This window comes from Rhizopus delemar, genomic scaffold, assembly GCF_000149305.1.
Source record: "Rhizopus delemar RA 99-880 supercont3.2 genomic scaffold, whole genome shotgun sequence".
NCBI classification, from domain to species: domain Eukaryota; kingdom Fungi; phylum Mucoromycota; class Mucoromycetes; order Mucorales; family Rhizopodaceae; genus Rhizopus; species Rhizopus delemar.
Window position 1 is genome coordinate 970,607 of NW_027137828.1, and position 24,281 is coordinate 994,887.

The 24,281-nt window shown below is 32.7% G+C and overlaps 9 protein-coding genes and 1 non-coding gene across 10 annotated transcripts; 4 read left to right on the forward strand and 6 right to left on the reverse strand.

Moving 5' to 3' along the window:
- Window positions 1–958: 958 nt before the first annotated feature.
- Window positions 959–1,869, reverse strand: RO3G_02598 (uncharacterized protein; the record flags this gene model as incomplete). Its single annotated transcript, XM_067657189.1, has 3 exons — window positions 959–1,580; window positions 1,635–1,773; window positions 1,827–1,869. The coding sequence occupies 3 exons, from the start codon at window positions 1,867–1,869 to the stop codon at window positions 959–961; spliced, it is 804 nt and encodes a 267-aa protein (XP_067513290.1).
- Window positions 1,870–4,116: 2,247 nt separating this feature from the next.
- RO3G_02599 (uncharacterized protein) lies at window positions 4,117–5,419 on the forward strand (the record flags this gene model as incomplete). The annotated part of the gene is made up of 4 exons (XM_067657190.1): window positions 4,117–4,204; window positions 4,326–4,471; window positions 4,544–4,781; window positions 5,142–5,419. The coding sequence occupies 4 exons, from the start codon at window positions 4,117–4,119 to the stop codon at window positions 5,417–5,419; spliced, it is 750 nt and encodes a 249-aa protein (XP_067513291.1).
- A 308-nt stretch (window positions 5,420–5,727) lies between these two features.
- On the reverse strand, window positions 5,728–9,423 carry RO3G_02600 (uncharacterized protein; the record flags this gene model as incomplete). The annotated part of the gene is made up of 8 exons (XM_067657191.1): window positions 5,728–5,886; window positions 5,944–6,605; window positions 6,664–6,822; window positions 6,886–8,062; window positions 8,116–8,259; window positions 8,310–8,663; window positions 8,720–9,205; window positions 9,256–9,423. The coding sequence occupies 8 exons, from the start codon at window positions 9,421–9,423 to the stop codon at window positions 5,728–5,730; spliced, it is 3,309 nt and encodes a 1,102-aa protein (XP_067513292.1).
- A 356-nt stretch (window positions 9,424–9,779) lies between these two features.
- Window positions 9,780–10,128, forward strand: RO3G_02601 (uncharacterized protein; the record flags this gene model as incomplete). The annotated part of the gene is made up of 3 exons (XM_067657192.1): window positions 9,780–9,821; window positions 9,907–9,935; window positions 10,041–10,128. The coding sequence occupies 3 exons, from the start codon at window positions 9,780–9,782 to the stop codon at window positions 10,126–10,128; spliced, it is 159 nt and encodes a 52-aa protein (XP_067513293.1).
- Window positions 10,129–11,359: 1,231 nt separating this feature from the next.
- Window positions 11,360–12,556, reverse strand: RO3G_02602 (uncharacterized protein; the record flags this gene model as incomplete). Its single annotated transcript, XM_067657193.1, has 6 exons — window positions 11,360–11,391; window positions 11,451–11,585; window positions 11,633–11,767; window positions 11,810–11,946; window positions 12,015–12,078; window positions 12,136–12,556. The coding sequence occupies 6 exons, from the start codon at window positions 12,554–12,556 to the stop codon at window positions 11,360–11,362; spliced, it is 924 nt and encodes a 307-aa protein (XP_067513294.1).
- Window positions 12,557–13,090: 534 nt separating this feature from the next.
- Window positions 13,091–14,887, forward strand: RO3G_02603 (uncharacterized protein; the record flags this gene model as incomplete). The annotated part of the gene is made up of 7 exons (XM_067657194.1): window positions 13,091–13,185; window positions 13,235–13,484; window positions 13,539–13,592; window positions 13,650–14,196; window positions 14,250–14,388; window positions 14,434–14,684; window positions 14,739–14,887. 7 exons carry the CDS (start codon window positions 13,091–13,093, stop codon window positions 14,885–14,887), a joined length of 1,485 nt encoding a protein of 494 aa, XP_067513295.1.
- Window positions 14,888–15,029: 142 nt separating this feature from the next.
- RO3G_02604 (uncharacterized protein) lies at window positions 15,030–15,657 on the reverse strand (the record flags this gene model as incomplete). Its single annotated transcript, XM_067657195.1, has 4 exons — window positions 15,030–15,106; window positions 15,162–15,273; window positions 15,324–15,438; window positions 15,488–15,657. 4 exons carry the CDS (start codon window positions 15,655–15,657, stop codon window positions 15,030–15,032), a joined length of 474 nt encoding a protein of 157 aa, XP_067513296.1.
- A 4,773-nt stretch (window positions 15,658–20,430) lies between these two features.
- RO3G_19026 lies at window positions 20,431–20,503 on the forward strand. Its single transcript has one exon. It is a non-coding gene; the product is annotated as a tRNA-Trp (tRNA).
- A 1,720-nt stretch (window positions 20,504–22,223) lies between these two features.
- RO3G_02605 (uncharacterized protein) lies at window positions 22,224–22,668 on the reverse strand (the record flags this gene model as incomplete). Its single annotated transcript, XM_067657196.1, has 2 exons — window positions 22,224–22,231; window positions 22,521–22,668. The coding sequence occupies 2 exons, from the start codon at window positions 22,666–22,668 to the stop codon at window positions 22,224–22,226; spliced, it is 156 nt and encodes a 51-aa protein (XP_067513297.1).
- A 1,105-nt stretch (window positions 22,669–23,773) lies between these two features.
- On the reverse strand, window positions 23,774–24,076 carry RO3G_02606 (uncharacterized protein; the record flags this gene model as incomplete). Its single annotated transcript, XM_067657197.1, has 2 exons — window positions 23,774–23,894; window positions 23,952–24,076. 2 exons carry the CDS (start codon window positions 24,074–24,076, stop codon window positions 23,774–23,776), a joined length of 246 nt encoding a protein of 81 aa, XP_067513298.1.
- Between the last annotated feature and the right edge of the window lie 205 nt (window positions 24,077–24,281).

Below are 24,281 nucleotides of genomic sequence, written 5' to 3' on the forward strand. Positions count from 1 at the left end.
AAACCCCTTGTATTAAGTTTGGCTAAAAAAAACCATTCATTTGTACTTGTAAATGTTGGTGAATTGGTAGATAAAAAAAAAAGGTGTATAATAAAATAACATAAATGATGTAAATAGCATTTGCTTCTATTTACATTCAACATGCTTGGTAGTTGTATTAAATCAAAAAGAAGAGCGTTTATGTCTTTCATTTTATATATTATCTGTTCCTTTTTTTTTATAAAGCCAAAAAAACAGCAGCAGTGCATAAATAGTCTCTTAAAATGGACACAAGAGAATCAAAATTGAAATAAAGAAAACTGCTTTTTTTACATTCTCTTTTTATTATTTTGTCTGAAGCGATCAATCAACTTGAATGGTCTGATCTCCACTATTGATTAAAGTATGCTTATAAACATTGGTTGCGTTGGGATTTAAAACAAAGCCATCTGTCGTTATCACTGTCATTTATCTGGTATTGATGCACTCAGTCTGCGTCTTGCTCAGGATGTGCTGGATACATCGGGACGTGATACAACAGCAGACTGCTCATGTACTCACAAATCATACAAGTACAATGTCAAGAAGCTGATCAATGAATACCATCAGTTAAATATGGATTTGGCAGCTGATAAAACTATAGGTCTTGACATATCATAAAAAGACTGTACATGAACTTGCGCTCTATCCAACCGAATTCAGATTTGCAAGTGGTTGTGCAAATTTAGTAAAAGGATGAAAGCACCTTGAAATTACATCTATTCAAAATTACAAAAGAAGGGTGATTATCAACGTATATCAATAAATCAAGACAGAATTATCTTTTTCTGATGAAAATATTAAGATTTTTTATGAATTATAGAAAAGACGTTGTCATTTTTAGCAGTCGTTTTATTATGAATCATTCAATAAAACATGCAAAAAAAATAAAAAAAAAAATAGAAAAAAAATACACTTTATATAAGGTTTTCAAAATTTCTTATCCAGTTTTTTGTTTCTTTGCATCATTTTCACTAAATCTCTCTGCTCGTTTTCGCTTCTTTTCTTCTTCTGCAGCATCGAATTTTACTGGGACCTTGTTTCCATTATTGAGTCCAAATCTCTCTGCTCTCTTCTTCAAGACTTCAGGATCAATTCCTCCTTTGTTTGTTCCGAATTTTTCTGCTCTCTTTTTTAATATTTCAGGATCATTGCCACCCTTGTTCAATCCAAATCTTTCTGCGCGTTTCTTTAGGGCTTCTTCGTTGTTTACCTTTTTGGGAACTCCAAATCGTTGCGCACGAAGATCCTTTTTGGCACTGTCATTCAGTTGAACACCAAACCGTTTGGCTCTTTCTATCGCCTTTTCTGCATCGCTGCTTACAGCTTTTTGAGGAACGACAGGAATGACAGGCTTTTGGGTGGAAGATGCTGAGGGAGCCTTATCAAACGTGATGGGCGTAAATTTGAAGTTGGACTTTGGTTTTTCTTCTGTCGCTTTTTTGTCTTCTTTTTTGTCACTATCAACCAACGCGTTGGTTTTGTCTTCTTTCTTTGCTTCCTCGCTTTTTTCTTTCGATTCTTTAGCAATGTCGGTAGTAAGCTCTTCTGGATTAGCATCCCTATTTTCTTTTTTTGTAAGTTGTATTTCAAAGGCAATAGTAGCAAACGTCTACCCTTTATAATCTTCTAAATTGCCAAATTCCTCTTCTAAAGAAATAAGTTCTTTTTCAACTTTCTCATCGTGTTGAACAAGTCGTTCAATCAATTCTTCCTTTTTTCCAGTGTGAGGTAAGCCATTTTTTTGCAAAAGTTCTATTAATTGCTTTAAAAAAGCTTCCTTTATGTGCCCTTCTTTTTAGTTTTACCTTGAAGGTCCTTTACTTTTAAATTTTTGTATTTTTCAGACATTGTTGAGAGAAAAGGAGAGAGAAAAGCAAGGAAAAAAATAACGTCACGTAGATATAAGTCAACTTAAATCTCAGCTTTCTTTTATTTGCGAAGAGTTTAATCTAAAATAACATGCTTCAAAAGAGACGAACGCCAAGTTTTTTGAGACAAGTGAACAAAGCAAATTAAACGATGCAGGTTCTTTTTGTAGATGATTTTCTTGTCATGCCGTCATTCGCCACCTTTTGCTGTAATTGAGCAACTGACCGTATGCACACATATCATTAGCTTTGTAGCATTGTATCTGAAATGACAACAGTAATAAGAAATACTGTCAATTCATCTTTTTCTTTATGGAACTGCCTCTAAAGATTATAACAGTTAAAAGTTCAACCACTGGTATTGGATGGGAGCCACAATGTATTCCGCTACTCAAGACGCTTGTAGCTGATGTTCATACCCTTGTGTCACATACATTCTCCTTTTTGAAGTACATCTTTATTCATGAACTGGAAAATAATCCTGCGTTTCCCTTGGAGAATTTCATTAATGATGACTTTTTTAAAGAACCCTTCTTGTCACTCCTCAATAACTACAAGCCAGGCAAACAGAAAAGCTTCGCCAAAATCAAGAACTTACAAAGGGCTAGTACTCAACTATTGACATCAATACTTTCAGTACTGTTCGTACGAGCCAGTTAATGTGAAGTATACTAATCAGGTAGCCTCTTATGAAGTGGTAAAGATCATCGCTGCTTATTTGAATGGGGTCAAGCTTCAATTCAAAAACAAAATTCAAATGTTTCTTAACTTGCTCTTAAAGAAAACGAAAGAATCAAGACGCTGAAAAGCAAGATGAAGAACCTTCGAAACCCTTACTATGGCGGCTTCAATCAAGATGAAAAGGAGTGTGCCGCATGGAGCCTCTTCACTTAACGCGTAATTCGAGCTATCCATCGCCTCAAAAGCCCTTTTCAGCGCACTGTTGCTCACTTTTTCGTTGGCAAAGGCATTATAGCTAGCGTTGTACTCAATGAGCTCTTTCCAGTCAAATAGACTTGAGTTCTACTTTTGTTTTATGATATGACTTCCTTTCTTGTGGTCCATTTCTAAATAGTGATTTATTCACAAGTTACTTCTTACTCCTCCTCTGTCCTTTTCTTTTGTTGCCCTTGCTCCCATAAGGGATTTTTTTTAGCTTCTTTCACGTCTTATTTGATCTGGCTTGGGCAATTATGGTGTCCCGAGATACCGTGTGCTCATTTAAGCCATTAAATAAAACTATTATTTAAACATATTTCGATCGTCTTCAAAATTTAACCTAACTTTATTAGGCAAATATACAAAAAGGCTAAGAGTTGTATGTTTAATCTAGAACAACTTTATTTTCAAGATTATAATATACTAGTTAAGGTTTAGTCTGCTGTAAAGTAGATTTTTAAGGTCAAGAATCATAAGCATCCAAAACAACCAAACTAACAATAAATTTATATATTCCCTGGTTTACTCATCTTCAAAAACAGAAAGAGATAAGGACTTGCTTGACCCTTTACGTTGCCATTACTATATTGACTGACAATTTTTTTAAAACGCTTTAATACACCACTGTGCATTATGCATCCAATCTTTGTTTTCAGTCCTCATTCTGCTGCAATTCTTCAAGTTTTATACTAAGGAGCAGAACTTGTTGTTTTCATTAAAAAAAAAAAAGAAGCTTTAATTACTATTTATTTGACTCAGAAATAGTTAATATAGATGGGTCAACCGCGATTGAACCGTATACTCCACTCTCAGTTGTTACAAATATAACGTCTTTAAAGAAAAAAAATAGAAAGAAATGGACGGAAAGTTAGATTTTTAATTCGTTATGTGATATAACATGCCATTTGTGTAGACTTGGAAATCGGAGTCATTCGATATATTCATAAATATCAACATGAAATGATCAGGCTTTCAAGCTAGTAACAATAATGGCCCTTTTTTTTTTTTTGAAAAAATAACTTAGAATGAATGCAATTGCGCTATATGCATGAAAGATAGCTAACCCACATAAACAGTTTTCCGAGGATAAACCGCACATTAAATATTGAAATTAGATATAAATATTTAGCAAGTCATTTTTCTTGCTTTTATCGCTTTGTTTTGACAATTTTTCAAAATGCTTAATGGTGGTGAAGAAAGAATTCCTTTGTCGGCTTTAAACTATTTTCTTTTAATTTTTATGCCGATCATAGCTCTTTTGTTTCTTGTCACTAGACACGAACATGAAATGTCTAGTACCTTGAAACAAGCCCTCTCAATTCCTCTACTCATAGCTGAAGTACTTATTCCCTTTGGTTTTTCTAGTGGACTTAAAAGTAAATGCAGACTTTACTAATTTATGCATTTTCTTTGACTAAACCATGCTATTATTTCTTGATACAGCAATTGACCTTTGTATTAGCACATTCAATTTTAACATGTGGTTAAGATTTATAGGTTTATTTTGGGTTGACCCCTTGGTCGAAAATAAACAGGTTTATTCAACGGCGAATAATATTTGGATTGAGTTTTGGAGCTCCATGAGAGACTTTCCTGAATCAAAGAAACGAAAAAATAAAGCCAGTACAGATGAAAAGCCAAGGGTATATAAAAAAGATAAGGTGAGCATATAGAAAAAGCTATATAAACATACTTTTATTTAACATAATTGCAAGAAATGGTATCATATTATTTTAAGACTGCTCGGTTCTTTGATCGCGGTTGATCTTGGTGCATCTTGGATAACTTCTTTTACTAGTAAAGAAACAAGCTCTATGCCAGTTGAAAGACCTGGACTTTTTCTTGTTTATTATTTGATGGCAATTACTTATACATCAAGTGTATTCAATTGTATTGGATATATACTACAGCTTTTGTACTGTGTCTTTTTAGAAGGTGGCTCATATTCATCAGGTAAATATAAAAGCTCAAAAAGGAATGCAAGTGTTCATTCAAGAGTAGAGCAATGGAGGCCCCTGGCAGTACATCCTGTCATGGCAGAATCAATCAATGATCTTTGGTCTAACCGCTGGCAGCAATTATATAAGCTAACATGGGTTGCGATCCCTTTTAGACCAACTCGTATCATTGCCACTCGCATTCTGTCAAAGATAATGAATAATCCTACATTCGTCGCCTTGTTTTTTGCCATAACCTCTGTTTTTGCAGTCTCGGGACTGATGCATGAATATTCAGTAGCTGGTGTTCTCGGCTGGTCCACCTACAGACAATCAGTTATAGGAGAGCAAATGATATTCTTTCTACTCAATGCAGCAGCTGTGATTGGTGAGCTTGCCTTGGAAAAAATGCTTACAGACAGATTGTCTCCGGGATTTAGGTCTTCTTATCTTGCTAGAACTCTCAAGTATACATGGACGATTGGCTTCGGATACCTTACTTATTATTATGTCATGAATGGTTTTATTGCTTGTGAATTTTATCTTGAAGCTCCTGTCAGAATCATTGGCCCACACATTATAAAAACGGTACGCAAGATGCCTGCTGTTCTTCAATACTTTGGTAGTTACGCTTCACAGACAATGATAATTTAATATAATCTTTTTAGACGTCAACTTTTTATTGCTGTCTTTACTTCTACATTAAAACATGCTGTTATTATTATTTTCTTTTTTGAAGAAGTTCTATATTATTTAAAAAAGTAATTTAAACATTCATACAATATTGTTTTTGCATGATATTATAATACTTTTGCGGGAAGAGAAAATCAATGTATTCAAAATAAAACTATAAAAAATAGGGACCCAGCCAACAGGAAGTAATATTAGTTAAAAGTATATAATAAATATATGTAGGGTAAGGCAGTAGTTATAAATGATATGAATGAGTAATGCGAAAAAAATTATAATGGTGGTTCAAATGTGCCAACAAGTTGAAATACGTATTGGAAATCGGGTTTGAAAGGATGTGCCATACAACCGTGAATAACGGGAGCTATTGTTTGACTCATAAACTGAAGGCATCTCATATGTATTCCAGCCAATATTTGAATCAATTCACCCTAATAGATTTTGGTTAAAAACATATAAAAGCATGCTGAATTAAAAAAAAAGCTTACAGTTTCAACATGGCGTATTTCAATAAAACGAGGATCAAATCCGATAACATAAGGATAATAAAATGCAACTGATTGAGGCACACCTTCCCACTCAATCAAGGGAGCATCACGAACATAAGAGCCATGTGTGTTTACCATAAATGCAAACGCGTCGTAACATAGTAAGTAGTTTTCTCGACATCGGAACATGCCCAGTGGCCGCAACTCTTGACCTCGTTGCTGCACGAAAGCAAAATCAGGATGAGATGGATCAGGTAAGTTTCGATTCATGCTTAATGCTTCCAAGTTGATGATTTCAAAACCCCTTAAGCATACTACGACCAACCGAGCCTTCAGGAAATGGACCGAATAAGACTCTGTGCCAATATAAAACTCTGTGTAGTTCTTGAACCAGGATGGCATCTTTTGGAAGAGACCATGTTTTGTAAAATACTTTTTGCTGTTACCAGGGTCCCGAAGGTCACCACATACAGGCTCCAGTACCTTAAAGTTGCTATCTACGCCACGTTTTTTCATCGCAACCACGATTGTACGACCATTGCAGACACCTGCATTGAAATAGGATATATGTTGGGCGATCTTTTGATAAGGCTTATCTCCAGTTGTTTTTCTAGAGTCTTTAGGAACCAGAGGATCCAGAGCATATGCATAGAGTGTTTTGTCTAAGCATGATGATAAGCATATTTTTATATAAATTTTAACAGGCTTGAGCTTTCATACCTGAAAGGACCAGGAGGATATGGTGTTCTTCTAATACAGCAATCTGAGTAACATCAGAAATAGATAAAACAAGATTTATCGTGTTTGTATCGCCTTCAATGCCCATCCAGATACCTTGTTGTGTGCCAACCGCAATCATGCGTATATTTGTCGAACTAGCTACAGAAAATAAAAGTATAAGCAAAAAGAAAAAGGATACATAAAAAAAGCACCGATACTTACTGAAAGGCACTGTACATGTCACCTTTCCATGATTATGAGAATTAGGTGCATTTGTACCTCCAAACGTAGTATCACTTAATGACCTAATCTCAAACACTCTTTTATCCAAGTTTGCCATCTCCAACATTGCTTTAGCTTCTACCACTTTTTCTTTCCACTCTAAACGTGCAGCAGCATTTTCAGCATACAGCATATAATCAGCGCCATGTCGACCGAGATGTTGTATCAAAATAGGATACTGATTGCTTCCGAAGGGTAATGAAGGAGCATTGGCAAAGGAGCCATTATTTGTAGGTGAAAGCAAGGAGGAGGAAGCAAAGGTGGAGTTCGCTGTACTACTCATGGTTCTTAGACCAATGGAGAATCCTTCAGTGGCTTCTTGGATATGGAGTAATTCCATGGGTATAGGGTGTTTTGATACTACATATTCTACATCGTCTGACTTGTTGGGTGCCTTTTTGACTTTTGTCATGAGTAATAAATGGTCAAACAAGAACACATGCAACTCTATAGTTTCTACTACAAGATGCGATTTACGACTCAGGACCCCTTCCATAAAGAGTTTTCTTCCTGATTTCAACAAGTCTAATTCATGCGGCTCTCCTGGCTTAAATCGAATACGTTGCTCAATTTCGTATACTCGCAATGTATTTTTGGTTCCTACTGTTGCTTCATCCACTTTGGTTGCTACGCCCTTGATAATATCTATACATGTAGCAATATTAGTCTTATCAGGATTGTCTCCTGGCGTCTTTTTCAATACAGCTCCAAGCAAAAGAGAGTAACGTTGAAGTCGAGTGACAGGTAAGATGATAAAGTGACGGAAGGGTAATCTTCTGCTTTCAGCTCTCTTCTCTTTCTCTCGAACAAAGGTTTGAAATAATATATTCTTCTCCGCTTCGCGTTTAGCTTCAAATTCAGCCAACACAACATAGGGACCATATTTCAAATATGCGTCCATAAAACGGTGAACATGGCGTAAAATGATGTCGCCCACTTGGTTGATACTTCCGATCGCACTCACAGACTGACAGTAGGCCTGATGATCTTTGAGGTCGTCACATAATGCCTTATGAATATCAAGAAGCTCCAGATAATTGTTGAATACTTTTTCACAAAATCCTTGTCTTCTTGATTCCTCAATACATTGCGCGTTTAATAATTCTTTGACGTAAAGCTATAGAATATATTAGTGCGCCTTACTTCAGCAAAATAAAACGTATGCATTACCTCATCTAGCAACCTCAAATCACGCACATAATCTTCTTCTGTATAGATAAGTTCATGAATTGCTTCTTGTCTGGCAATTTCATCCTTTGGTAAAGTAGCTAAAATATCCTTTGAGACACTGGCTGACCAAGCACGAGAAGTGCTCTGTAATTTTATGTTAATATAAACAAATATGCAACAAGAAAAAAACTTACAGTATCATGTGAAACAGAAGAAGCGATCGATGGGGCTGTGAGCTTTTGCTGAGCACTATCTTGCTGCTGTAACATCTTGTTTGGACAAAGAGGAGAATAACATTCAGGCTGACCAGGTAAACATGAGATTGAATAGCAACGAGTGAGGGGAGTATAAACACCTTGTATTTTTTCATTCGTGGTAACAAGTGTGTATATCTCACTAGCAGAGTTGTACAGTTTATTCTTTCTGATAGATTTTTCTGAATATGGAATGGGTGCAATCAATGGAGGACTGGTCTTCATAAGAGCTCGAGCAACTTTGAGATGAATTGAGGTTGATAAACCATCAGGTAAGAATGAACGAATAAGATCCTAAGATTTTTTAATTGAATACAATTGTATAAGGAGAGAGAGAATATTAATTTTACCAAAGCTTCTTCGCCATTGAAACTGAATGGATATTCTGCTGTACAAAATATTCTTCTACGCTCGTTGAGCGACTTCACAGAAGTAATAAATTGAGCTGATATAAATGACAATAAAGCATAATTGGGGAACATATCTTCGCTGATTGATCCGTACGTTGTTTTTATTTCATAGGCCAAAGGCGAAGTAGGGTTTGAGAAAATAAATTTAGGTGAAGGTGGAATACGATTGATAACTGATGTTTTGGAAGAAGAAGATACCGTGCGATTCAAGGAGCTTGTTCTTGTAGTATAAAGGTAATCGTCTTTATCAATCTCTTTATCATTCACACGTAAAAATGACGGAGAAATGGGCGGTGTGCTATTTTGAGACTTTTCTTCAATGACGGATGCCTTTTTTGGTGGATTGGTGCATTCTGTGGCACTGAATCTTGTGTAGTTTTCTAGTACTGGAGAATATCCTGGGTGGTCGTCTTCTGCATAGACTCCCTGAATAAAAGGTTAAAAAATAATTCCCTTGTGTATTTCGAAACACTTACTGCCAAGCTATAATTGTTTATTTGAAGAGAAGTGGATTTAGGATCACCATCGAAATTTAGTTCATTAATAAAAGTATCCAAGTCTTGGCAAAGTGCTTCTAATGTAGGTGATTTTATGTTTGCCAGCTCAGATGGCTGCTGCCTTATATTTTCTTGCTCTGTATCCATATTATAATTTAAAAAGAAGGGAGTGTAATTTGCTTAATTTTTTTTGTTATATAAAAAAAGGGTAAAAAATGGAAAAAAAGAGCCAAAAATAAAAACAGGTGTTCAGGGCAAACTTCATACTCTTGTGTTACATGAAATATTGAAGACTGCCAAATGAAGAAATTACTGTTTTTTCGCCCATTCAAATTAAACTGTTACGCCAAAGTAGGATCATGGATTTCAAAGTGCATTCTTTCCAGTATCTTGTGCTATAGTGGGATTAAGCTTTACCTTTAGAAGGAAGAGTATGCCTTTTTTTGCATATCGTCATTTATAAAAAAATTATTATATAGTACAACTTACATTCTCCTTTAATAATGAGACTATGCGAAACGTGGGTGTCTTTGATAGCACGTTTGGTAATGTTGCTGAAGAAGAATTGCTTGTGAAAAAAAAATCCAAAAATAACTTTGTTCTTTTATCTAATGTTTCATTAAACAAAAGCTTAATGATGATAATATCAGCTCCCACAGGTAAGAACATAAATAGTCAGTATACTCTTTTGAGTTTGATTACAAAATAGAGAAATGTCGACGAGAATAGAAAGTAACATTCTACAATAATGACGAGAATTATAGATTTATCACTCTTATGGTGAAACCAGGTCTGAAATCTGCAACAGACATATTTGATAAATCAATTATCAACCGTGTCATACATTCATAGACATTGGGTGGGGCAACATGCAGCATTGTACAGCACGAACATGGTAAGATAATACACTTATATTGTGAAGAAAGTCTTTAACTGTTCTTTGAAGTAATCAAATGATATAAAACTAGTCAAGACAACATATTCAAAGCCTTGATTTATAGTTAAAAAAAGGGGGCAAGCTAAACTTTAGCCGATATGATTTAACTTTTGAAAGATTTATTGATCTCATTTCTACTAACAACCACATGAAAAGGATTCGCACACATCTTTGAGTTTACTCAATGGTTTCTCATGTCTTTTGACGTAAATTTAATGTATAATACGTGTTTCTTTCTCATTTACCTTATGCTTGTTCTGATCTATTGATCTTTTAGTAAGCCTAAATGACAATACAACTGAAGAGCAAGCATCATTTATTTTTAGAATTGTCACTTCATTTTTTAGGTTACATCAATTTAATTTGAAGTTAGGACATAAGATTTTCTTATTTTCTAAAGCATCCCAAGCCCAAGCAAGCTAAAGCATAAATTGTATCATTTCAAAATAAGAAATATGAGCAAGAAGAGAGGCTAATTATGAAATACCACATTAGCTATTTTTTATACTTTCTGGTTAAACAAAAACGGAGCAACTGCGCCAAAAAAAAAAGTTACAAGCGCCACATACAACTTTATTAAGTGGCACCAATTTATTGTTTGATAATATAAATTTTAGAACACAACTAAGTGGCGTTTTTTACATTTGGCAAGCAAACATTAAGAGTTTTACTAATACGCACTAGTCTTAAATTCGTTCTTACATATGAATATTAAACTAATCATTGTATGTATCCTATTAAACAATTGTAAATTGCAACTACTACTTAATTTTATCGCCGTCTCTAAATAGATTAGTTGTTTGTACAACAATAAGATGTAATATAATAAACCTGAAGTTGATACATTTGAAAATCTACATAAAACGACAAGTCCTTGCTTTCCTATCAAAAGCAGGTTGGTGATTTCAAAGTATTTAAATAACGTTTGTGATTTAATCAATGTTTTTCACACAAGTTTTCAATGTTGATTTTAACTCATGCTTTTAATATTACTTACAGAAATGACCAGATTTAGTTTAAAGCATAGCTATTTACTCTTTGCTTTTATTTTTATTGTAAGTCAGATCATACATTTGTATTTAGGAACAAAAAGAATCTTATGAGTAAAGAAAGAATAAAAAGAGTACTATTTATTTATGTATCCTCTTATTTGTGCTTTGTATCATGTCCTTCTTCAGCTAAAAAAAAAATACAGCTCGATTATTATTCTTTTTTTTATTTTATTTTCAAGTCTTACCTTTTTTCTCGAAAAGATCATCCAAATCATCATCATCATTTATAGTATAACTAGCTACTGGTTTGTTTTGTTTTGTATCAACTGCAGATAATGTTGCCTCTTCTACTTCGCTTCTTTGGATTGGTCCCATATTGTCTATTCTCACATTATTATTGATTCATTGGCATATATACAAGTATTACCTGTGTTGGATGATCTATTAACTGAAGCAGCTGCCAATTCAGCTTCTTCTCTTGCTATTCTTCTAGCAAACTCTTCATCTGACAACAATTGATCATTTGGTGTGGATGTTTTTACTTTATTTTGAGTGACTCGCCCTATTTGTATGTTTAATGACAACGTATTTCTCTCATTATTACACTTGCCATCCCATTCATACAAGTCAGCCGAAGCATTATTAGGTGAAGGCTGACTTTCTGTTAGACTCAAATTACCCATTCTCGTTTCCAATAAATCACCATTATTCCTGTTATTATTATTACTGCTACCACTCATACTATTATACATGTTATTCTACTTTGTTTCTTCACCCCCTTTTTTTTTGTTAAGAATTAAATACTTTACTTTTGACTATCATTGGGGCCTGCCATAAATTGATTGTACAAGTTCATGATTTTATTTTTGGCAGCTAGAAGTCATATATGGATATGTTAAATAATTTTTTTTTGCTTTAATTACATTTTACCTGCTCCTGCTTCAATAACCTTTTCTTTGATAATTGGCAATTCTTCTTGAAAGTTAAAAAGAGGGGCTTGATCATTGGTGTTTTTGGGTGCTGTATTTTGAGTACGCTGACTTTCTCTAGCGAGCCTTCTAGCATACTCTTCGTCCTGTCTCATTTGGTCACTGCTAGGTTCAGGCTTATAAGAAGGATCAGACATGCCAAGCAAAACCTCAAAAGCTGAATCCAGGTTACCTCCTTGACTGGCGAGTATCGTTTCAATAATATCAATATCCAAGTCAGGGAAAGCGTCTTTGAGTGTCTTTACGGGTCCTTTTAATTCTACAGGCATATTAGCATTTGTAAGAGATTCTTGCTCTTGTTCTTGTGGTTGTTGAGCAGGTGAATGAACAACAGTTTCTTGGTTTGTTTGTGGCTCGGACATGTTCTTTTTTCTTGATAAAAAAAGGGAAAAAATGGAAAAAAGAAAAATAAGAATGTGTGTGTAAATAAACCGTTCCTGCTTGATAATTCTTGCCCTATTGAATTTCCATTTCAGGAAGTGAGATGACGTAAAAATGTCAAATGTTGGTTGGTTATATGGTGCTTTAGTGAAAGATAGACGTCACCAGTATATCTTTGAATAATTAGCTTGGTTTTGCTTTTAGTAGTCATCGGCCTTTTTCAAATAAAAGAAGGTATATTTTGCCATTTATCCTCATAGCTAATCGTCCAACATTTTTAAATTGTTAGGATACTCCAGTGAAAGATATGGATTACCCTTTCTGAGCCCAATTACAAACTCCATCAGAACGTGACTACACTTTTTCAAATAAAAACAAAGCACATCAACCCTCAGGCACTGTTTCCTTTTCACCTGTGAATATCTTTTCTTTGTTTTTCCCTTGACTCATACCCCTTCTCTTTTTATTTTTCTCTTTCTCTCTTTGTGTATATAAAGCTATACTTTATATAATAGATGACAGAAGTACAAACAAACATAAGTAATGAAGATTGGCTCAGCTATTTGGAGCGATATAATATTATTGAAACTGAAGAAGAAAAGATAAAGAGGTAAGTAACAATACATACAAGCTTATTTTAATCTAAATATTTGCAACAGAAAAAATGTGATTGATCTATTACAGCATATCTTAGTTAATTTCCAAAGAGCAGTAACCAAAGACTTGGATTGGAAAAGAGGCGATATTGAATGTTTTTTGTCACCCTTTGGATCTTATGCATTAGGCGGATACATTAGAGACGCAGATATTGATCTTGTTTTGGTTTGTCCTATCCAAGTTTTGCGAAAATACTTTTTCAAGTTTTTTCCTCAATTATTGAAACAACAAACCTTGGTGAGCAATGTAGAGGTACAACAATGAACATACCAAATGGTTGGCTATTATTAATTGTGCTCAATTTAGTCCATTCAAAAAGCCAATGTCCCTATAATTAAATGTACCATAGATAATATATCCGTAAGTTTTATATTGAATTATTTCAACGCACTATTTATCACCTACACCGCTACCTAGATTGACATATCTTTTGTTCGACTAAAAGTTGAAAGAGTTGCACAAAACATCAACTTTTTAGATGATTCACTACTAAAAGATATTGATGAAACATGTCTAGCGAGTATGGATGGACCTAGAGTTAATCAATTCTGCAAAAATCAAATATATCGTCAGCATGTTAGGTTATTTCAAGTGTGTCTTCAATGCATCAAGCATTGGGCAACACAGCGTGGAATATACAGTAAACCAATTGGATATTTGAACGGAAGTTCGTGGACCTTATTACTCGTCAAAGCATACATGTCCATAAAAAATAAGGAATTGCTGTCGGTGACTATGATTTTATCAAGATTTTTCAGTATGTGGAGTCAGTGGCCCTGGCAAATGCCTGTGATGCTGACTGATTACATACCCGGTATCAACGGAACTAAGATCGAATACAATTCATTGGCAGAGTTTGACAATGCTGTCATGCCAATTGTGTCTCCTTGTCATCCTGTATGCAATGTAGCACCTTATGTAACCAAATCAACTAGAAGAATAATGCAAATAGAATTTGAAAGAGGTAAAGTGTGTGTATATAAAAGTGCTTAATTGTTTATTCTTTTTTATACATAGGATGGACTTTGCTGAATAAGAATGCCCACCCATTCGCTATTATTGATAAATTATTTAACCCTGTAAATTACACACAAAGATATAAGCATTTCATAAATATTGTCACCAGCTCAACTACGATTACTAGTCATGATACATGGTAAGCTATCTATTGGTTGATGCTTTTGTACTAATTCTTTAATAGGGTACGTAAAATGGCTACCCAAATACCAAGATATCTTGAACTCATCGAATCAGATCCAAATATTCTACAAGCACAACCCATAATGAAGCCAAAGCAAATTACAATAAGGTATAGAACAATTCAAGAAAAGATTAGCTTACAAAATGGCGATACATTGCAAGAGGCAAAGTTGAATGATTTTGCTGGTACCTTAAGTCCAGGTACACTGTATCTTGCATACTATATAATTGGCATCATTATTGATGACTCTTGTAAGATTATTTTACATATAAGTGAATGTGTAGCTAAGCAAAATAAAAATATAGGTAAAGAACTGGATTTGACTGGATATAGCAAGTCATTTTTATCATTACTTAATAGTAAAAGAAACAGAAGAGATGAAGATGTGAGCTGGGCAATGAAGCATATCAAAAGAAAAGATGTTGCTGCCCTTCTAGACATGAACACTGAATAAAAGAAAATAATAATAATAAAAGGAGCGCTGTCTATGTTCTACAGAACACAATAGTGAACTGAAACTATGAAAAAAGAAAAAAGAAATCTTTATCAAAATAAGATGTAGGGGTGATGCGTCCTATGACATGATATGCTAAGGGCTACATTGCCATGCTCGCTTGAAGAGCTCTAAGCTCTGCCTCTTCATCATCTTCAAATGCATTCGCTCTAGCTGCGGCTGAAGAACAAAAAAAATCTTAATAATCTATAATTGTGAATACATCTGTCTTTACCTGGTGCATGTACTGGCACATTGGGTGCACTAACTGCTGGTGAGGGTGTTTCTAGCATCTTGGCATCTAACTCTTCTTGCTCCAATTCCTCCAACTCATTAAGTAACTCATCCTAAGAATAAAGAATAAACAATATGCAACCCAGATATAAAAGCAAGGTACCTCATCCAAATCATCTCCAACACCAACTGGTCTTGAGATAGCCTCTGAGATTTCATTTGCGATATCCATTTGATCACGAATATCGTCCATGGTTGCATCCACTTTATCGATATCCCTATACCTTATTGTTAGTTGCTCAATTTTATGATTTGTTATTATCTTACATTGTCCCATGTATATTCTTCATGGCTTCAGCACCTGCACGCATGGCACTCATTGTCTCCAAGTTAACATTAGCATTCTCAATAGCCATCATTTGTGTTTCAATTGTCATGCGTGCTCCGTTTATTTTTTCGATATTTGTTTCATATGCCTTTTTCCTTTTGAGTGCCATCAAGGCAACTACATCAATTTAGCCCTTATTACCTGTTAACTTTTTTTCTTTTTTTACCCCTTTTATTTTTTGTAGCATTCAGTTTAGCTGTCTTTAATTCGTTTTCTGCTTTTGTTTCTAAAAACGTCTGTCTTTTTTCCAACATATCCAAAGTTTCTCGTAATTTATAAATAGCATCTTTAGCAGTTGTTTTTGACTTTGCTTTACCAAAAAAGAGATTCATTTCGTTCAAGAAAAAAAAAAAAGGTGATACAAAAAAATAGAAAGCTTCTCAAAAATAATTTACGTCATCTGTAGGATCAAAATCAGGGCAGAACTTAGGTCACCTACCTTTTTTTTTTCTCTCTTTTTTCTTCTTATATTCTCTCCATTAAAGATCATCATGGCCCTTGTTCATCGTTTAGCTGGTACTGCACAAAAATCTACAATGCTTTTCCTTACAGGAACAACTGGTAATCAAATATATTGAAAGAAAACCTTGTATTAAGTGTTATAAAGTATATTACATGTTCAATGTCAGCGTACTTGTTAACCGTCGCTTGGAATTAAAGAAACAAGGAAGATTACATGAAGATCGTGTAAATAGATGATTCATTAATCATGTTTACAAAAAAAAATACTTATTTCAATTCAATAGACACGCTTTAATGGCCCACCCAAGCATTGTTAAAGATACTTTGTGTTTTTTCTTTCTTTTTCGTACATACCATATCATATTACTGCGCATACATAAACATTTTTTTATTTAAGTATCAATGGTCTATTTTACAACAAAAAGGCTATCAGCCGATTTTTTTAAATAAAGGAAAATTGTTTAATTCCTTATGCAGCCGGTTTTTACCTCCAATATGATTCGGATAATAAATTAATATTCCTAGTTCCGATTTCATGGTAACAATTTAAGATTGTAAACCCTGTTATTTGATCCTATTGTGTATCGCATCTTACGTAAAAAAAGATGGAAGTGCAATACATAAGTTAAGATCATCTTTATGTTGCAGTGACCATGATTGAAGACTATGTTTTTCTAAAAAAAAAAAAAAAACTACAAAATATATCAACAGGCTGTTAATACTTTAAAATATTGTATAAAGTTTATGTCTCCAAACTGAAACACATTGGTCCCTTTTTCTAAAAAAAAAAAAAATCACGCTACATTTATCATTCAATTCAACGCTAATATTTTGTTAATGGCATGATTTTAACGAGCAAACTTTATTTAATCAGGTATTTACGTGTCGGAGCACTTTTTAAATCAACAAAATATCTATCGAAATAGGCACAAGTCTTTTTAAAAAATAATAAAACTTTTATGTTTAAATTGAAAAAGAAAAAGGAAACAAATTGAATTTTATGTATCTTACTGAAGGTAAAATTGTAAGAAACATCAGGATCAATGCAATTGTTTACTCTTTTTAAGTACTAAATTATACTAAAGCTTCAACTATTAACTAATAATAGTCTTATCGGAAGTGAATGCAAATTAATTGAGAATCTATCATTTTTATTTCAGAAGAGTATCATGCTTTTGCGTAGGATACTTGAGCATTAAAAAACATTTCCATCTTACAAGTCATACTTGGCGAGATTCACTAGAAATCATCTTGTTCTGTTCGAATAAATATATCAATTTTGTTAATCCAGAATATTGGCTTGAGGTAAATGTTATGATATATCTGCTGGTGTGGTCATAATTAAAAAGTCAGAGAAATAGAATTTTATTTATTCAACAACAGATGGAGATACTACGTTAGAGAGGTAGTAACACTGCAATTTAGTAGTACATCATTGTTAAATAATTAAGGTCGGTGATTGTACAAAATCTCTCTTTAAACCTTATTGATTTAGTTATACTCCAAAGATAACCATAGAATAGCAATCAAGCATTATTAAAACCTAATAGGAAAGATATATTTTCTCGGTATATGCATCTTATCAAGAAAGGCTAATGATTGAAGAGCAAGAACTTATATTAAATTGTAAATTAGCCCACGCAACTGTAGGTAGCATTTAGCTTAAGGCTCAGTATAAAGAAAACGCATAGTGCATGTATTAATGCATACGCTGTGAAAGGTACGTGAGCTCTGAGTGTTCATTAGTATCAGTATATTTTAGGTCTAGTTTTTATATTGTTTTTCCCAATCGGTTGGCGCATATGACCTTTTAGATGTAAACTTTAAGTCCAGAGTGGATACAGGGTGTCTATACACTTTTATTGCCTGAACTAGCTCAATAATAGACAAAGTAAGAGAAACTAAAAAATCACTTAAAAGTCCAAGGATAAAAAAAAAAGAGAGACGTCATGAAGGAGAGGAAAGGATCAAGGTATTGTTTTATGAAGCCAATCTATAAAGGGAGAGTCCGTACAGTCATCTCAGAAAGTAAAGTTGCTGATTTTGAGCTCAATGTCGTGCAAAAAATTGCGCGATCAACAATGTTTGTTATGTTCTGGTAAAGTAAAAGAAATAACAAAGATAAACCAAAAGAATACTTTTTGAGACTGAACTTTATTTAAGACAATCTTAATTGTTAAAAAGAAAACATTACAAAGTCTACTATTTATATTCTTCTATCAATTGGCGGGTAAATGAGTAGTTATGAGCGTAGATCCAATCATTGACACGTTTGATTGAATAGTGATCACTGAATCGATTATGAAAATTTTTAATTCGTTGTTTTTATAGATCTTATTGTTCTTTAACTGATCTGGGAGTTTTGTCCCGTCTTCATTGAGAGGAAAGATATATTTATATGAAATGCCTCCAGTCAGATCAAAGTTGACTAGGTACCTGATCCCTTATTATTCATTTACAGAAATGATGAATAGTAAAGATCATGACTTATTTAGTATTCATGTTTACTTTATAGAATGAATCTAATAGTGATAGTTTTATATAAAAAGAAGAAGAATATATTTTATTTAATAAAGATTTAAATTATTATCTTTTATCAATTTTAATATACTTCTTTTAGTTGTGATTATTCAATGTCCGTTAGATCAGACTCTGTTCTACAACAATCTTTATTTCAGATTAAGTTAAAGTAAAAATTATTCTAATTGAAGGCAGGTATTTATATCTTATTGAGTGAGTGGCTTGATATCTTCTATTGTTATCGTTCTTCTAATATTCAGGTACTTTAGCAAGTGTTATCTATAATTATGATTATGAAAACTTTTCATTTGTTCTTTTGTATGTCTGTCATAGATTATCTTTTATTCTGGGAATTCCTCACTGATTTGAATAACGTTATTTTACGCGTTATTTCAATTATGTGAAAGATTAGCAATATTCCTGACATTGGATTGGATTTGGTTATTTTAGTTGATACTTCTTCTTATCAAAGAACTCTCATGAATACAATGCATATTCTAAAAGAACATGTTTAATTGGAGTTGGTTGTATGATCTTATTTAAATAAACTTATATTTTATTTTATTTTAATTATGATCTTGTATTAAGACTTATATTTATTAATGTCAACTACAATCAGTTACTGTTCTACAACAGCTACAATGGTTAATGGTCGTCATGTTTTGACATGTCATCAAGGCACAGTCTTATCGTTGTTAAGGATACATAAGATTATAGTCACTTTATTTTAGTAAAAGGAATCTCATATGATCCTAAATAATATGTTGACATAACTTTGGAATCATTTATAACATTATTCCCAGCACAGATCAATAAAAGACCTTGATTAGATTTTTATATTAAGCTTTATTCATATTAACTTCACATAGTCAAATAATATGACATGGTTGTAATATAGTTTATTGATGATATGAGCATGTTGAATAAGGAATGACAATTACTTACCGGATCATCATTAAGTCATGTAAACATTTATCCTGACTGAGATATTATTATTAGCCATAATATCCAATCACGGAACTAGAGGATTTTATATTCATCCGTACCGTCTCCTTAAATAGTTCTACATGTTGTAGAACAGAGTCTGATCTAACGGACATTGAATAATCACAACTAAAAGAAGTATATTAAAATTGATAAAAGATAATAATTTAAATCTTTATTAAATAAAATATATTCTTCTTCTTTTTATATAAAACTATCACTATTAGATTCATTCTATAAAGTAAACATGAATACTAAATAAGTCATGATCTTTACTATTCATCATTTCTGTAAATGAATAATAAGGGATCAGGTACCTAGTCAACTTTGATCTGACTGGAGGCATTTCATATAAATATATCTTTCCTCTCAATGAAGACGGGACAAAACTCCCAGATCAGTTAAAGAACAATAAGATCTATAAAAACAACGAATTAAAAATTTTCATAATCGATTCAGTGATCACTATTCAATCAAACGTGTCAATGATTGGATCTACGCTCATAACTACTCATTTACCCGCCAATTGATAGAAGAATATAAATAGTAGACTTTGTAATGTTTTCTTTTTAACAATTAAGATTGTCTTAAATAAAGTTCAGTCTCAAAAAGTATTCTTTTGGTTTATCTTTGTTATTACCTTTACCAGGACATAACAAAGATCAGTCTCAAAAAGTACCCAAACTGTTTCTTGATCTTTGTTTTTACCTTTTCCTTTATTATTTAAACCATTATATAACAGTAGCATTTATGAGACCATCATTAATTTCATAATCTCGAATGGTAAAACCTTTGTATATCAACCCAGCAAGACAAGTAATCAAAGCAGGCAAATACATAACGACGTCATCAGAATTGTCGGGGTTTTAATTAAAATAAATGTCTTATAAAAAATATCGCTTACCCCTTGCAAAATGGGGGATTAGCTCAACTGGTAGAGCGTCAGATTCCAAATCTGAAGGTCAAGAGTTCGATTCTCTTATTCCTCATTTTTTTTTAGGGCTTTAGTTATGTCACGTGATCTGTTCATTTCATTATGTTGTTGTCGCATCCCAACATACTGTAGCACTGTGACAATAGAAGTGAATAAAGAGGTCACACGAAGCAAAAGTGAAAGAAGTCAAAATATGAAAAAAGTCGAAAATTGAAAAAAGTTGAAAAATGAAAAAAGTCAAAAAAAAATAAGAAAAGCTAAAAAGAAAAAAAGAAAATATTCATATATATGTATCCCATCTTTTTGTAAAGAAAATGTTAGTCAGTTTAAATAAATCATATATTTCTACTCAATAATTAACAAACTTAAACAAGAAAGTCCCTGTTTACCTAAACTTTTTACTCTACTTTAACTTTTATCAAGAAACATCGTATTGATCTTACACATAAGATCTGGTGGTCACTACTTATCAAGCATCTGCTTAAATTCCATACAAAACAACAACTTACAAGGCAATCACAACCTTAAATCAAGCTCTACAAGCAAACTTTACCCAATTTAACTCACTTACTACAAGCCAACCTTTAAAATAACAGCACAAATGATGAAATTTTAGATCAAGAGAACAATGCTGATCACAAGAATAATTTTGATGTCCAGCGACATTGATGTCGTTCGACATAGATGTCAAACAACACAAACAATAAGCCACGCCAATTTTTATATAAATAAGATGAATATTTTTAAACAAAATAACATTATCCAATCCAATCCAATCCAATTCAATAAATCAAATCTTCTTACGCTTAAAAAGCAATCTTTTCTTATTGGATCACAATAACCTTTTCTTTTCTTTTTATTTTTACTTATTCTTTCTGATCTGATACCCGAGTTATCACAAATCAAGAAAGATCCCTTTTATTTTTATCGTTTATCAAACAATCTTATTCTTAACCTTATTGATCTAAAAAGATCTGGTGGTCACTACTCAAAGACAATTTACTCTAAAGAACTGTTAAACGTTCAATCAAGTTACCTAAACTCAAGTCATTCAAGACTTCAAACCTCAATTTAAACAAATCTACATCACTTTAACACAAGCCAAGTCCCAAGTACTAACAAGTTACAGTACAACTGACTTTGAAATCGACTTCAATAATTTAACTGAAATACACAACATCGACTCAAGTAAAAATATTGACTCAAGTAAAAATATCAACCTTATTTTCTTTTCTTTTCTCTCTATTATTTTTATATAAATATCCCTATATCTTTTATTTCAATTTACTTCAGTTCACTATATTCACTTCTATTCAATAAATAGTCTCTTAAAAGACAAATCTATTTTTCTTATTTTATTACAAACAAGTCGAATTCCCTTGAAGTAAATTATCTTCATTGTATCCATCTTATATTTTTATTACATTTCTTTACATTTTACTTTACAAAACAAGTTTGATCCACTTAACAAGATCTAGTAGTCACTATATACAAACAAGCCTATAATTCAAATTACTTACTCTTATTGGATCTCAATTGACCTAATACTTTATCTCAACAACTTATATCAAACGTATCAAAACCCGAAAGCCTAACGAACGTTACAACATCACAATATTAAAATGAAAAAGGAACACATGTTTGAATTCTAGCCATTTTTTTTCTACTTGTTTAGAAATACAGTGTATATGTTTTTTGTCCAAAGAAAACATACTTTTTATTGTTAAAAGCCTCAAATTATGTTCCTGATTAGACATTGTGAATTGAAATGACGTTTAGTGTACTAAATGAAACTGAATAATTAAACACAGAAGAAAGGTATAAAACTACCTCAATCACACGCAAATGAGCGTCTAAAGGAAAGTAGGTTGTTGGTTACCGAAAAAGTAATAGAAAATACCAAATAAGCGTTGTACCTGAGACTGCATAAATTTCGTACATGCAGTTTACAAACGTGCTCATTCAAAAACGAGAAAAAGAAAGCATTTTGTGGAGATGAGGATATTTAAGAGTAAAAAGTGTTTATTTTTTGGCTTCATCTTTCTGTTGTTCTATTGAATGATCTTTATTACACTTTTGAGTGTTTTTTTCTTGCTGCTTTGTATTACTGACTTTGTCATCATAATCACCAATTCTGAGTGGACCAGATGTGCCTGTTTGTGTACTTGTAGATCCGGATTTATCGTAAGTATAAGGATTTTCAAGTTCACCAATATCCATAATATGTAAAGAAGATAAAAAAGAAAAAAAAAAATATGTGAATAATAGTTTATGTCTTTTTTTTTAATCGGCGCATGTCATCATGGTAGATTCACACAGTTTGGCTCTTCTCCTTTTTCTATTAATTTTGAATAGGAAACCATAAAGCACTTCAACAAATGACACAATCATGTTTAAATGAGTATATTAAGAATAAAACACACGAATCTGCTAGAGAATTAAGGAATATTGTTGCTATAAAGAAAAGAGACCATTTGCAAAATAAATAAAAAAAAGCCAACAGAGAATGAAATAAACGCCGAATTTCTAGAAGGAGTGAATCTGGAGAAGTTGGTGCTACTATGGAAGAAGAGGAAAAGAAGCAATTGTTTAGGTTAGCTTTCAAATAGCTTGTATAAAAAGTTTAATAAAGCAAAATGTATAAATGCTCCTAGTAAATCCCTACGACAGGACGCGCATCAGCCACATTGTTTCTTATTGTTATAGCAAAAAGCCTTTCTCTTTTAAAAGAAGTAACTATTGTAAGGGATACCTACACAATATACTCTCATAAAAATCTTCTCATAAGACAAGGAATTTATCTAACAAACAGAAGGTATAGAGAGACAAAAAAAAAAAGGCTTCACTTGGCAAGGGATATATTCCGATAGAGATGCCCAATTTAGATTATACTTGTGTATATTTTGAATACATGAAAGCATCAGAATAAAGAATAGACTCTATAACAATTATCTGTGTTGACTAGTGTGGTCTGAATTTATAATTCCCCAATTTACGATTGTGTAAGCCATTGTCAATAAACTGAACCCCTTTTTCCAGCCAAGTTTGTAAAGAAGCTTTTGAGGAACAACACTATTTTCACCCAAAAAGGAAAGCTTGGAAGATCCAGCACTTTTTTCCATTTATTCGAAAAAAAAAAAAGAAAAAAAAATATGGATCAGACTAAAGAGTGTGTACAACCTCAAAGAGCTATTTGCATGAATGAAAGCATGTTTGAATAAAAAAAAAAGATTTATTGATGAGAATGTGACGAGTTGGATAAAATGAAATATATGCTCCTTTTTTTTTCTATAAATTTGTACATGCTTTTTTGTATGCTATAATTCTACATGATGATACAACGTCGATTAGATTTAGCTGTTGAAAATGCATCTTCTTCATTAAGAGCATGCCCCCAAACAGAAGGAATCAAAGGATCCACATTTTGATTACAAAATTCTATTAAACTAAAAAGAAAATTGATTATTATGCCAGGTTTTGTAATTGAAAAAAAAAAAGCAAACCTTGCAGAAGCTTCTGATACAGGAATTCTTGGAACATCCAATTGTTGTTTTAAAAGTGTATTTTGCTCTAATAGCTTATTTAATTTTGCTTCTGAAATCTTTTGATTTCTAGGTGCTTGCTGCATTTCTAAATAAAAATAAAATAAAAAAAGAGAGAGCGAAAAGCAAGACTGGATAAATTAAAATTAAAAACATTAGCCCCTTTCTATTTTATACAAAAATGGCAAGTGTACATCTTGTAATTTGAACGCGTGCTTGCCTATTGTATGAGCTTGAAAAGAAAAGAGCTTTCTGTAGTTTGATTAATTTTATTGTTTTCTGTAATAAAGC